Here is a 15128-nt window from a genome sequence, read left to right as displayed (position 1 = left end):
ACCACCTAAAAGGAAGCGATTCCCAACCATCCATAGCAAAGACATCACCTACAGAGAAATGAACCTAGAGAAGAGCCCCCTAAGCAAGCTGGTCCTGGGGCTCTGTTCATAAACACAAATAGACCCCACAGAGCCCCAGGACAGCAACACAATTAGACCCAACCAAATCATGAGAAAACAAAAAGATAATTACTTGACACATTGGAAAGAATTAACAAAAAAACTGAGCAAACTAGAATGCTATTTGGCCCTAAACAGAGAGTACACAGTGGCAGAATACCTGACCACTGTGACTGGTCCCGTGTGGCTCAGTTGGTAGAGCATGGTGTTTGAAACACCAGGGTTGTGGGTTCGATTCCCATGGGGGACCAGTACCAAAAAGAAAAAAAAAATGTATGCATTCACTACTGTAAGTTGCTCTGGATAAGAGTGTCTGCTAAATGCCTAAAATGTAAATGTAAAAAATGAACCAAAATTAAAGAACGTTTTGACTATATACAGACTCAGTGAGCATAGCCTTGCTATTGAGAAAGGCCACCGTAAGCAGACCTGGCTCTCAAGATAAGACAGGCTATGTGGACTCTGCCCACAAAATGAGGTGGAAACTGAGCTGCACTTCCTAACCTCCTGCCAAATGTATGACCATATTAGAGACACAGATTACACAGACCCACAAAGAATTTGAAAAAAACAATCAAATTTGGATAAACTCCCATATCTATTGGATGAAATACCACAGTGTGCCATCACAACAGCAATGTTTGTGACCTGTTGCCATAAGAAAAGGCCAACCAGTGGAAAACAAAAACCACTGTAAATACAAATGCTTATTTATTTTCCCTTTTGTACTTAAACAATTTGAATATCATTACAACACTGTATATATACATAATATGACATTTGAAATGTCTTTATTCTTTTGGAACTTCTGTGAGTGTAATGTTTACTGTACATTTTTTGTGTTTCTTTCACCTTTGTTTATTATCTATTTCACTTGCTTTGGCAATGTTAACATATGTTTTCCATGCCAATTAAGCCCTTAAATTGAATTGAATTGAAAGAGAGAGAGAGACAGAGAGAGAGAGAGAGAGAGAGAGAGAGAGAGAGAGAGAGAGAGAGAGAGAGAGAGAGAGAGAGAGAAAGATAGAGAGAGAGAGAGAGAGAGAGAGAAAGAAAGAGAGAGAGAGAGAAAGATAGAAAGATAGAGAGAGCGAGAAGAGAGAGAGAGAGAGAGAGAGAGAGAGAGAGAAGACCACGGTGTACAGTACAGGATCCAGGGCTGCCATATCTCAAGACTGATCTAGGGCTCGAATCAATCCGTACCGCTGAAGATCCGCATTGTAGCGTGATTGACATGTAGAGGTCATTTCCGATTGAGCCGACATATGCGATGTTTACCATGAATGCAGTCTCCGCAAATGCCGGAACATTGCCGTTAAATGTAAATCGCGCTAGAACGCAGACCTTCAGCGCTACGGTTTGAATCGATTCTCTAATGGTGTTCTGCTGTAGTCACTCGCTGCAGTCAATGACACACTGGCTGTTGAGCTGAATCTCTTTGTCTGCTAACATCGGGTGTGTGTGTCCACTCACAGTACCTCCCAGTATCATAGCATGTATGATGTTTTTCTTGAACAGGGCCAGATATACTCTCTGTTTAAGACTGAGAGCTACATGTATATATAGTAAGAGGATATTAAGCAGAGCCGAGGGTGAACATTTTGAACCACAGAGGAACAGGACAGCCGGACAAAGTTGGAGTGGAGTTTGTCATTCTTTTCTTTTCAGTGTGAGGTGGACTGAAGCAGCTACATCTTTGCCCCTCTCTGTCACCGTCCACCATCTGTCGTCCTGGCGGTCCTGTCGCTGCTGGCGGTCTGCTGGTGTGGCCGGCTGGCGCTGCCCAGGTAAGGCTGCCCACCGTGGTCAGGGGACCTGGAGACTCCTGGACCCTCTCTACCCCTATGGTGGCAGAGCAGGGTGAGGCGGGCACGAGGTTAGCAGCCTGACCCTGTGTGTCTCATCTTGTCTGCCGCACGTCCACCCAGGAAGGAGCAGATGGCCAAAGAGACCATCACCCACACATGCACATGCAGAGATGCACACAGACACACACACACTATAGTCATTCAAGACTGCACACACACAGACACACACACACACACACACACACACATTATAGTCATTCAAGACTGCACACACACAGACACAGACACATACACTATAGTCATTCAAGACTGCACACACACAGACACACACACACATTATAGTCATTCAAGACTGCACACACACAGACACAGACACACACACTATAGTCATTCCCGACTGCACACACACACACACACACACACACACACACACACACACATAGTCATTCAAGACTGCAAACACACAGACACACACACACACACACTATAGTCATTCAAGACTGCACACACACAGACACACACACACACTATAGTCATTCAAGACTGCACACACACAGACACACAAACAGAACATATACAGTGCACACATGATTAGGAACCCAATAACATGACCTTGCTTCTCCCTTTAATGAAAGCAGTGGAATCTGTTAATTTCAGTGATATTGTACTACAGCTTCCATTTTCACCATGCTTGCACACTCACCTTCCATGTCTGTGGGTGGGATGGGGGAATGAATGAATGGCACTTCACTATTGGTATAGTGTGTGACAGACACACGCACACAAGGACACATGCGCGCGCACGCACACGCACACGCACACGCACACACACACACACACACACACACACACACACACACACACACACACACACACACACACACTGAATATGTCTTCATATAATAAACACCTGTTTGTTGGTTTTATTCTCTTATCTGTTGTCGCTTCCTTCTCTCATTGGGCTGGTTTGTGTCTCATGCTAACAGCAAGCAGAGCATTCCTTCGTTTACCCGTTTACCTCATTAGATGTGCACCAATTAGCCAATTAGAACTCTGGAGCAGGCGCTCCGGTGGTTTTAATTAAAATCTAAGTGCAAAAAAACTCTCTTTAAAAAACAACAGTGTTTCCTTTGGTCTTGGCTGTGCAGGCAGAGGCAACACAATAACAACCACTTAATGAATCCTACTTAGGCTCAAGCTAATTTAGAAACAAGAATAATTTAAGCAGCTAGCAGAGAGAAGAAAATATGAATAAACAGACACTGCAATGATATTAAAAAGAAGCCATATACATTTGTGTTTATTGTGTGATATTTACATATTTACAGTATGATACAATTCTATGTGGTTATGTTCCACACTGAACTCAGATTGCACGGCTGTAGGTTAGTGAGGCCACAGTGGCAGGTTGCCATGGTGTTTACACTCAAATATAGGTACAGTAGACATATTTGGCTTCATAAACGATGTTCTAACAAGGTGAACAATGCACTATACAGAGTGTCACAACTGAGAGACACAGTAGAGACAGCACACCGTTCTGTTGTTGAGCAATATAACTATGGCTTCTTATCTGTAAGCAAAGGCTTTAATGGCTTGTCCATGACTTCCAGTGAGATGATGGTTATTTCAGCCACAAAAGACTGAAAATAAGTCTGTATGTGGCTGTCTGGTGGAGTAGACTGAAACATCTCCTCTCTATTTTACAATATAACAGAGTATATACTGTATATCCTATCCTGGTATGAAGATACAGTGCTGGGTTTCAACCACTTCACCGAGACAAGGACAGGGAGAGAATACAGAGAAGCAGAGAAAGAGAGAAACAGAGAAAGAGAGTTAGATATAGAGGGCAAGATGGAGCAAGGGCATAGTAAGAGGGAGAGAGAGAAATGAACAGATTGTTGGATGTAGTGGGTGTGCTAGGTGAGGAAAGATAGTGTAGAGATCAGATCATTGATACCCTTGAGGCTTTATTCTGTTCTCTCTGGTTAGAGGATAAAGACACACACAGGGAAGGAAGAAGCCCTGCTAGTGTAAACCCCTTAACGTCGCAGTTCACCTCTCGCGGAAAAGGTGGGGGAGTAGATTACTAGATCCCATGCTTAGAAAGGCTGTTCATATCTCTCTGTGTTAGTAGATTACTAGATCCCATGCTTCAAAAACCTGGTTGCAACCGGAAATGTTCTCTCTGTTATGTCTATGGTGGGGCTATCACTTTAAAGGCAACTCCCAAAGCATCTCATAATGAATTCAAACAACCCCCAGTCCACACTGTCATAGGAAGAGGCCATAAGTAAAGCATGGTTGAAGGTGGAGGAGAGACATGCAGAGAAAGAGGTGAGGGCAAAGATGTGCTTATGCTGCTGCCATCTGGTGGTAGCTAACATGCACTGCAGTTAGAAAACAGAGCAGGGGTGGATGGGGACACTTCACAATGCAACCTGTACACACACTATCATATTCCATCAAAACAATTCAAAAATAAAAATACATCTCTTATACACATTTCATCATATCAAGACATTATCCAGATGGCTTGCACATTAAAACAAATAAAACAAATAGTTAAGCTGGAATTTGAGCTGCCTTCACTTCAAAAAAGCATATTGCCATTGTGGTGGGAAACAGTTCAAATAAGCACAGGAGAGTCACAGGAGAGGACAGTCTTTCACTCCACTGATTCCTTATTACAGTTCAAACACTACTTTCCATTGAGACATACAGTATGGTAAAACACTACATTTCCCAGCATTCCAAGGACCAGATTCACATCATAATCCATGTTGTGCCTCAATGACCAGCATCAACACACCAAAGAACCACAGGAAGACAGCAGAGTTGTATTCATTAGTGCACACCATAGCAAAACAATTGAAAACGAATATGAGCGTTTATTATTGTTCAGGTAGTCCCTTTCCTGTTTAAGTCTGCTTGCTCCCATTTGGTGCCTAGTGAATACGACCCAGAAGACAGGGACATTGCTGAGGCATTGAATACCTCCCATTTATAGTTACAACCCTGATGATTTCATACGTTTTGTTGCCCAATATAATCTTTATAATAATATATACATCACGTATGTATGGATATTGAATGGGTGAACTGAAGACGGTTATGGCTGTGCCGTGTGTGCGTGCCCGCGTGTGTGTTTGTGCATGTGTGTTTGTCTAACAGCTCTCCTCCCAGACGCCACCACCTGAACTATGACCTCACAGAACTGTAATTAACACATTGTGGCATACCATAAACCTGTCAATCAAAGGCAGAGGGTTCAGACTACGGCATACAGATCCTGGTGCAATTGCATTGGGACTAAAAAGCCGTATGAATGAAAACACTGATCACTGGTGTGAGCTGTGATTTGGCTAACATCACCTCCCATTTTCTTCTGTACTGACTATTACACTGCATTGTCTGTGGTGACTTTTACATTATTACACGGCCTGATCCGCCTGCCTGAGTGTGTTTTTGAGTGTGTTTTGATGTGAAGTCATTATTCCCTCAAATGTCGTAAATCCCTCTCATTAGAGGATTATGAAGGAAGGAAAGCACTGCCTGGAACTTCTACTGGAAACCCCCTTCCGGGGAGAAAGGAGGGGGGAGTGGAGAGAGAAAAGAGAGATGAGGAAAAGGAGAAGGAGAAAGGGAGAAAAAAAGCGGGGTTAAAATAAGAGAACGAGAGAGGGAGAAAGAGAGAGAGAAAGAGAGAGGGAGAAAGAGAGAGAAAGAAAGAAAGAGAGAGGGAGAAAGAGAGAGAGACAAAGAGAGAGGGAGAAAGAGAGAGAAATAGAGAGAGACAAAGAGAGGGAGAAAGAGAGAGAGAGAGACAAAGAGAGAGGGAGAAAGAGAGAGAAATAGAGAGAGACAAAGAGAGGGAGAAAGAGAGAGAGAGAGACAAAGAGAGAGGGAGAAAGAGAGAGGGAGAAAGAGAGAGGGAGAAAGAGACGAAGAAAGAAAGAGACAGAAGACAGAGGGCTGGAGGCCCCATCAGTAGGGATAACAGGAGACAGTGTTTACAGGCCAATCAGAGTATTCCCTTTTGTTTTCTGTCAGAAGGAAGAGAAAGAGCGGAGAGAGAAGAGAGAGCGGGGGCCTCTTGCGTCCGTCGTAGGGTAGCATCACATCACTAGCTTGTTCCCTGACAAACCAGCCAGGTCCCTATAAGATCAACACACAGCGACAGCCCCTAACCCAGCCTGCTGTACAGCTGGAGAGATGAGAACATGATGGGTGGCGATGATATCCCCCAACATCCCTCTCTCTCATCTTTTGTGTGTGTGGCAGGTTGGTATTTACTGGGATGACTCATGTACTAGAGGCAGCTGTGCAGGGTGGTCACTAGCTGCCACAGCCACAAAGTCATAAAATCCCTAATCCCTAATCTTAACCCTAACCTTAATCACACTGCTAACCTTGTGCCTAAACCTAAATTAAGACCAAAAACCTCATATTTGTTACGATATAAACAATTTTGACTTTGTGGCTGGACCAGCTAACAAATATCGCTCAGCTCTGCCTCCAGGACTAGATTCATCTCAATAAACGTCAACCTGTGCGTGTGTCGTGTTCAGTGGCAGAGATTGTAATCTGTGAGGATGGGTGTGGGAAGTGTTTCATGACAGCATTAGGGTTACGTAGCTTGCTCAAGGTCACATTGACAGATTTTTAGCCTTATCGGCTTGGGGACTCGAACTAGCGACCTTTCAGCGCTCAAACCACAAGGCTACCTGCCGCCCTGTGTGTGCGTGTGTGTGTTTGTGTGTGTGTCTCTTCTCTCTCTCTCTCTCTATTTTCTCTTTCACTTTTCCAAATCCTTAGACAATCTTAGCTATATTCTGGGTGGTGTGGACAGATGGGTAAATGGATGGATGGATAGCTGGATGGGCGGCATTTAAATATTTCAGCGACAACTTGCGGTAGCAGTATTGACAGAGGGAGAGAGGTGGATGGGAAGGAGAGAGGGAGAGAGGAAGAGAGGGAGGGACGGAAGGAGAGAGCTGGGTTCTGGCAAAGGTCCTTCCCCTGCTGACAACAAAGCTGTTGAAGTGGTGGAGCAGAGCAGAGTGAACCAGTCACTAGTCTGTTGCAGAGAGAACCAGTCAATAGTCTGTTGCAGAGAGAACCAGTCACTAGTGTGTTGCAGAGAGAACCAGTCACTAGTGTGTTGCAGAGAGAACCAGTCAATAGTCTGTTGCAGAGAGAACCAGTCACTAGTCTGTTGCAGAGAGAACCAGTCAATAGTCTGTTGCAGAGAGAACCAGTCACTAGTCTGTTGCAGAGAGAACCAGTCACTAGTCTGTTGCAGAGAGAACCAGTCAATAGTCTGTTGCAGAGAGAACCAGTCACTAGTCTGTTGCAGAGAGAACCAGTCACTAGTCTGTTGCAGAGAGAACCAGTCACTAGTCTGTTGCAGAGAGAACCAGTCACTAGTCTGTTGCAGAGAGAACCAGTCACTAGTCTGTTGCAGAGAGAACCAGTCAATAGTCTGTTGCAGAGAGAACCAGTCACTAGTCTGTTGCAGAGAGAACCAGTCACTAGTCTGTTGCAGAGAGAACCAGTCACTAGTCTGTTGCAGAGAGAACCAGTCACTAGTCTGTTGCAGAGAGAACCAGTCACTAGTTCATCGAGAAACCCCTCTTTTCCCAAAGGTCTCTGGGACGTCGCTGACTTAACAGCCAATAGGAGGGCTGGAATCCCAGATAAGGAAGTCCCATCTCAGCAAGCTGTCAGATCAACCATAGAGGGTCCAGTACTAAACCAAACAGTATTTTCTTTATCACTCCTCTCCTTCTTCCACATAGGTAGATGGAAACCAGCCCACCTGCGATAAAAAGAAGAACAATTTTTGTTAAAAATATAGCGGTACTGTGTGTGTATGTGGACTGTTGTTACACCCCCCCCCCAATAACCTTCAAGACGACACCTGAGTGGCTTATGATGGTGATACTTTTAAATAGGCATCTGGCAGAGTGATTAGCCTATTAACCAGTTAGCTTTTCAGCCAGTTAAAAAGCTAACCAGTTAGCTGAAACGAGTTAGCATGTTAGCTTATTGTCTGTGAAGGCTACAGCTGTGCAGGGATAATAGCATCCAGCAGCAGTCCTTCACCAGCCTACTTCCTCGTATTATCTGATTCACTAGAGAGAGAGAAGCTCTATTCCCACAACCACAATGGCATTTAGAGTATTGCGATACTAGCTAGCACCAATCCATCTATTCCACTCTGAAGAGGGGCAGCAGTGCAGTGCTCTGCTATTGAACTCTGTTTAGTGATCACTAGAGCAAAGTCAACAGACAGACACCAGGGCTCAATAACAGGGAACAGATCTCAGTCTACACAGCAGCTCGAACAAACACACTCACACACAGTATTTGTTTTCATTTCAATTTGGTTGAGTTGTCAACTTATGTGAATTCAATGTGAAATCAATAAATACATTTTACTATGTCATCAGAAGTTGGGTAAAAAAGTGCCCTTTTTGAAAATCAAATACATTTTCCACATTGATTCAACATCATCAAGCAGATTCTTTTGGGCTGAAATGATTCAACCATTTTTTCCCCAGTGGGGAGGTACTCACATACATACTTCTTCGACCAATTGTCAAAGTTGGATATATACACACACATAACTGCACACTCACACAAAAACATACATACATAACGCATTTGAATAGGACCTGTTCATAGGCAATATCAAACAGGGATACAGAGACCTAACCATGAAAGAAGCATTTATACCATGTTGGTATGTATATATGGTATGTACTGTATGTTTGTGTGTTTATTTGCTTGTTTTGTACGTGACTCTCTCTCCCCACCTCCCCACAGGGATAACAGATAGGTGATTGGATGGAGAGATTGATTGACGTCTGGAGGGACCACTCACCCTGCCGCTGACCTCTCCCCTCCACCAGCCATTGGCTCCTGACTTGGTGTAGATCTTCACTACGTCTCCCTCCTGTAGAGACAGCTCTCTGGTGTCCCTGGAGCTGAAGTCATAGCGGGCTATCGCCACACCCATCACCTTAGGGGTGAACACTGTGGAGAGAGAGAAGAGAGGGAGAGAAAGAGAGAGAAGGGGAAGAGAGAGAGAGAGAGAGAGAGAGAGAGAGAGAGAGAGAGAGAGAGAGAAAAAGCAAATAAAGGAGAAAAAGGAAAGAGAATTTAAGAGAAAAGATAACGAGAGGGAGGATTAATTATACACTTCAAAATAAGAAGTCAGCTTCTACATAAGACCAACTCCTATTTCTCTCTCACACTGAGATGGATGTTATCCTCTCTTTCACCCCAGACAGACACAGTCTAGAGAGAGATGTGGAGGCGTGCATAATCGCATCACTCTCTTCTCTCTCTCCCCCCATTTCCCCCTGTCTTAGCCCAGCCCCATTTAAATAAATGATATGTGCAAAGCCAGGTCCAAATGAAGTGTCTGTTTTGATTGTGGGCTTGATTGTGTCAACAGCGTAATCCACACTCATACGGGTGGCTGGGTTAATCATAAACCAGAGCGTTGGAAGGGAGGAGCACTAAAAGGTTCCTCCAACCTGTCTCTACTTGGATGCTACGTTATCTTTAACAGACCATAGACTGCATACACACAAAAACAGCCTGTTGCTCTCCAGTGATGTCTTCATTCATTTTGTATGTGTATTGTACAGTACGGTGCTGTGATTAGACCATAGCTTTGTTTTATTATGATGCTTCAACACATCCCATCTGAAATACAGCCAGGAGAGACAGACAGAGAGAGAGAGAGAGAGACAGAGAGAGGGGGAGAGAGCGAGAGAGAGAGAGAGAGAGAGAGAGAAAGGCAGGCTGGCTGGCTGGCTGGCTGGCTGTGTGTGCATGTGTGTGTGTGGGTGTGTGTGTGTGTCTGCTGCTGCTGATGTGAAATACCTTGGCTTGTGAAGACACGGTAGAGACCAGTCTGTCTGTCTGTCTGTCTATGAGCTGCAGTCATGCAGACAGTAAGATAACAATGGGAAAAGACAGATATGGAACTGGAGCTGGTTAGCTCTGCAGGGTACATGGCAGGTTTGGACTGTAATACTACTGCTGCTGTGGGAAAATGCTTCACTGGCCTGACAGCTTAAATAGGGCATTTTGATTGGTCTGCAGAGGTGTCATTCAGGGTCACTGGGGTGTGATATGATGACCCAGTCAGGGTCAATCTACTTGGGCCATATCTTGGTGGTAACACAAATACAAACAAACGCTATGTATGCACTTAGACACACACGCACACACCTACACGCACACACCTACACACACACACCTACACACACACACACCTACACACACCTACACACACACACACACCTACACACACCCACACACCTACACACACACACACACACACACACACACACACACACACACACACACATTTCCAGGCAGATGGAGGGTGGTGAGATGTGGCCCACTGCGCATGCTAAACAGTCAGGGCCCAAAATGAAAGTAGAAGAAATAAAAAGTGGTACCTGTACCTGACCAGAAAGGAGCGGAGGAGGGAGGAACAAAGCTGTAGCCGGCAGGAGTTACATAAGTCAGCCCACAAAGCAATGGGGCTATGGCAGGGGAGAGGGAGAGGGAGAGGGAGGGGAAGGGAAGAGGGGAGGGGAGTGGAGTGGAGGAAAGGGGAGAGAGCAGGGTAGAGGAGTTGAGGGGAAGAGGGGAGGAAAGGGGAGAGAGCAGGGTAGAGGAGTAGAGGGGAAGAGGGGAGGAAAGGGGAGAGAGCAGGGTAGAGGAGTAGAGGGGAAGAGGGGAGGAAAGGGGAGAGAGAAGGGTAGAGGAGTAGAGGGGAAGAGGGGAGGAAAGGGGAGAGAGCAGGGTAGAGGAGTAGAGGGGAAGAGGGGAGGAAAGGGGAGAGAGCAGGGTAGAGGAGTAGAGGGGAAGAGGGGAGGAAAGGGGAGAGAGCAGGGTAGAGGAGTAGAGGGGAAGAGGGGAGGAAAGGGGAGAGAGAAGGGTAGAGGAGTAGAGGGGAAGAGGGGAGGAAAGGGGAGAGAGAAGGGTAGAGGAGTGGAGGGGAAGAGGGGAGGAAAGGGGAGAGAGCAGGGTAGAGGAGTAGAGGGGAAGAGGGGAGGAAATGGGAGAGAGAAGGGTAGAGGAGTGGAGGGGAAGAGGGGAGGAAAGGGGAGAGAGCAGGGTAGAGGAGTAGAGGGGAAGAGGGGAGGAAAGGGGAGAGAGCAGGGTAGAGGAGTTGAGGGGAAGAGGGGAGGAAAGGGGAGAGAGCAGGTTAGAGGAGTGGAGGGGAAGAGGGGAGGAAAGGGGAGAGAGCAGGGTAGAGGAGTAGAGGGGAAGAGGGGAGGAAAGGGGAGAGAGCAGGTTAGAGGAGTGGAGGGGAAGAGGGGAGGAAAGGGGAGAGAGCAGGGTAGAGGAGTGGAGGGGAAAAGGGGAGGAAATGGGAGAGAGCAGGGTAGAGGAGTGGAGGGGAAGAGGGGAGGGTGGAATAAAGGAGAGAGAAGCGAAGGGAAAGCATGTTTAATCCCAACTCAAAGTTCACAGGCAAAAGAAGTAGCTGGCAGTAGAACAGTGCAGTTTGATAGGACATGAAAATATCCTCTGACCAGAAACCCAAACAACCACAGCAATTTCACTGAGCTAAATGATGGTCCCCCTGTAGAATGCTCTGCTGGACTACTTTACATTTCTATTCACAAACCCATCCAGGGACAGAACTGAAGTTCAAATCAGTTATTTGAAAATGTCCATTCCTTTTTAGAATGTGTTGATTTCTGATAAATGGACACGTTGATTTATTTAACATACAGTACATTTTTCAAACGCTGCTCATTCATATTTTATGAGATATTGAATTGACATTAATAGCATTGAAATGAAATTTACCCAACTGTGTTTCTTTGTGTCCAGACTGTGTGTGTGTGTGTGTGTGTGTGTGTGTGTGTGTGTGTGTGTGTGTGTGTGTGTGTGTGTGTGTGTGTGTGTGTACCCCTCTCAAGCACCCTGCCACCCCATGCACCTGCTATCCGCTCTGGCAGTTCTGGCCCTCATCCTGCTACCATATGAATCCCCGTCTGACCAGCAGGCTCAGAGCAATGCAACAGAGCTGATGTCAACCATGCAATATGTTTACCCAGCTCACAGTCACAGGCCTAATGACTGCTGCTATACAGCCCCACACAGAGACATTTTATTCATGAGCCACCGCTGCCTATCCATACTAACAACCCACTGTACGAGCTTCACACACACACACACACACACACACACACACACACACACACACACACACACACACACACACACACACACACACACACACACACACACACACACACACACACACAAACACAAACACACACACACACACACCATACACACACACAACATACACACACACAACATACACACCACCAACCAGACTCCCTGGTCAACTCTTGCAATCCTCTAAAAATGTATATTAGAAGAAGCTCATTGAAAGCCAAGCCTGGTTTCTATCACAGGGAGGAAGATCAGAGGAGAAATCTGATGTGCATTTTAATATCTGTAGGTTATATCTCTCTCTCCTCTGCAGGAAATATGTTTCCATACGACCGCATACTGTGTCCTCTGAGGAGCCAGCTTCCTCTAGACACATACTGTGTCATGCAGGTAATAACCTACATATTACCCATGTGTGATGGATCAACAGCGACGTTATGGTCCTCAAGAGAGTTGATTAAGGTTGTCAATTCCAGTAACTCTCTCCATATTCCCTGGTTTCCCCGATGTCCTGCTTATTCCGTCCTGCTTATTCCATCCTGCTTAATCCATCCTGCTTATTCCATTTTCCAACTGGGAAGTCTGATGCTGCTAGGGTTGATTATGGTATAAATCTGCAGGGACCAGGAGGGTTTTGAGATATGTAGACATACAGCAGAGTCATGTCCAAAACAGAAAATAAACTGCATTGGCATTTCAGCCATGCTGGTAGAAATGAACAACTAAACAAAAGAGTGATTTACAAGTACAGAATGGAGCTGAATTCTATGAGTTGGGGCCTTAGAGAGGATGAAAGAGAATGAGAGAGAAGGAGAGAGAAGGACAGAGGATGAGAGAGAAGGAGAGGATGAGATAGAAGGAGAGAGGAGGAGAGAGAAGGTGATAGGATGAGAGAGAAGGAGAGGAGGAGAGAGGAGGAGAGAGAATGAGAGAGAAGGAGAGAGGATGACCGAGGAGAGAGGATGAGATAGAAGGAGAGAGGAGAGAGGATGAGAGAGGAGAGAGAAGGAGAGAGGATGAGAGAGGATGAGAGAGAAGGAGAGAGGATGAGAGAGGATGAGAGAGAAGGAGAGGATGAGAGAGAAGGAGAGAGGAGGAGAGAGAAGGAGAGACAACAAAAAGAGAGAGAAAACAAACAGGTTGGAATTCAATTCTGTCAGTGAGGGACGAGTTGTTTTCCATCCTTCCTCTCTGTATGTGTGTTTGTTTTTAGGCCGAGAGACATTCGAGAGCCATTTGAGTGACAAGCGAAATGAAAAGTGAGACATGCAGCATCCAGCTTCTGACTCACTATGATCCTCTGCCTTTCTGTTCTGTCGTGTTTCCCCAACACTTGCAACACGACCTTCAGCGAATCCTGGGAGTTTTTCTTGCGCTTTTCACACAGTGACATATGGTGCTACAATGAAATCTAATCTCAGCACTGATTGCGATGCGTCATAAACTCTCCATCAACCCCAGAGAGAGGCTCCAGTGCTGCGGGTGTGCTGCCGGCATCAGGTACTGTGTTTAACCCCTTCATCACCACTGGGATCCAACATGCCACTTCTCTGTCTCTGCTGTCTTCTTATCCATGCTGTAACAGCAGTACAGGACTATCCAGTATTCATGATGTACAGTAACACAGTGCTACTAACAGCGTTTTAACTGACAGGGACCACCACTATATTCTGACTCTGATTGAGGATCACTTCTATTAAAACTAGAACTAGGAACAGATTAAGAACCATCCAGTCCACACACCAGTCCACAAACCAGTCCACAAAACCAGTCCACAAACCAGTCCACAAAACCAGTCCACAAACCAGTCCACAAAACCAGTCCACAAACTAGTCCACAAAACCAGTCCACACACCAGTCCACAAACCAGTCCACAAAACCAGTCCACAAACCAGTCCACAAACCAGTTAACAAACCAGTCCACAAAACCAGTCCACACACCAGTCCACAAACCAGTCCACAAAACCAGTCCACAAACTAGTCCACAAAACCAGTCCACACACCAGTCCACAAACCAGTCCACAAAACCAGTCCACAAACCAGTTAACAAACCAGTCCACAAAACCAGTCCACACACCAGTCCACAAACCAGTCCACAAAACCAGTCCACAAACCAGTCCACAAACCAGTTAACAAACCAGTCCACAAAACCAGTCCACACACCAGTCCACAAACCAGTCCACAAAACCAGTCCACAAACCAGTCCACAAACCAGTTAACAAACCAGTCCACAAACCAGTCCACACACCAGTCCACAAACTAGTCCACAAAACCAGTCCACACACCAGTCCACAAACCAGTCCACAAAACCAGTCCACAAACCAGTCCACAAACCAGTTAACAAACCAGCCCACAAAACCAGTCCACACACCAGTCCACAAAACCAGTCCACACACCAGTCCACAAACCAGTCCACAAAACCAGTCCACAAACCAGTCCACAAACCAGTTAACAAACCAGTCCACACACCAGTCTACAAACTAGTTCACAAAACCAGTCCACACACCAGTCCACAAAACCAGTCCACAAAACCAGTCCACAAACCAGTCCACAAACCAGTCCACAAACCAGTCCACACACCAGTCCACAAACCAGTCCACAAACCAGTCCACACACCAGTCCAAACTATTTCACAAACCAGTCCACAAACCAGTCCACAAACAAGTTCACACACCAGTCCACAAACCAGTCCACAAACCAGTCCACAAACCAGTCCACAAACTAGTCCACAAACCAGTCCACACACCAGTCCACAAACTAGTCCACAAAACCAGTCCACAAAATTGGTCCACAAAACCAGTCCACAAAACGGTCCACACACCAGTCCACACACCGGTCCACACACCGGTCCACACACCAGTCCACACACCAGTCCACAAACCAGTCCACAAACCAGTTCACAAACCAGTCCACAAACCAGTCCACACACCAGTCCAAACTATTTCACAAACCAGTCCACAAACCAGTCCACAA

The 15128-nt window shown here is 45.8% G+C and overlaps 1 protein-coding gene and 1 non-coding gene across 3 annotated transcripts in view; one reads left to right on the top strand and one right to left on the bottom strand.

The window, feature by feature from the left end:
* Window positions 1-295: 295 nt before the first annotated feature.
* Window positions 296-371, top strand: trnas-uga (transfer RNA serine (anticodon UGA)). The gene has a single exon. It is a non-coding gene; the product is annotated as a tRNA-Ser (tRNA).
* A 2830-nt stretch (window positions 372-3201) lies between these two features.
* Window positions 3202-15128, bottom strand: part of vav3 (vav guanine nucleotide exchange factor 3) — a 119969-nt gene continuing 108042 nt past the window's right edge. The window contains exons 26-28 of one of the 2 annotated variants that reach the window (XM_014157308.2): window positions 10421-10501; window positions 8821-8972; window positions 3202-7752 (exon numbers count right to left, since the gene is read on the bottom strand). In XM_014157308.2, the coding sequence (XP_014012783.2) occupies window positions 7708-7752; window positions 8821-8972; window positions 10421-10501 (278 nt within the window). In that variant the 3' untranslated portion in view covers window positions 3202-7707. The remainder of the gene's footprint in view (window positions 7753-8820; window positions 8973-10420; window positions 10502-15128) is intronic. The other variant, XM_014157310.2, reaches the window with a different exon arrangement.

This window comes from Salmo salar, chromosome ssa19 (assembly GCF_905237065.1).
Source record: "Salmo salar chromosome ssa19, Ssal_v3.1, whole genome shotgun sequence".
Lineage (NCBI taxonomy): Eukaryota > Metazoa > Chordata > Actinopteri > Salmoniformes > Salmonidae > Salmo > Salmo salar.
The sequence above is the reverse complement of the archived record's forward strand: the minus strand, read 5'-3'. Positions and strand labels throughout refer to the sequence as shown.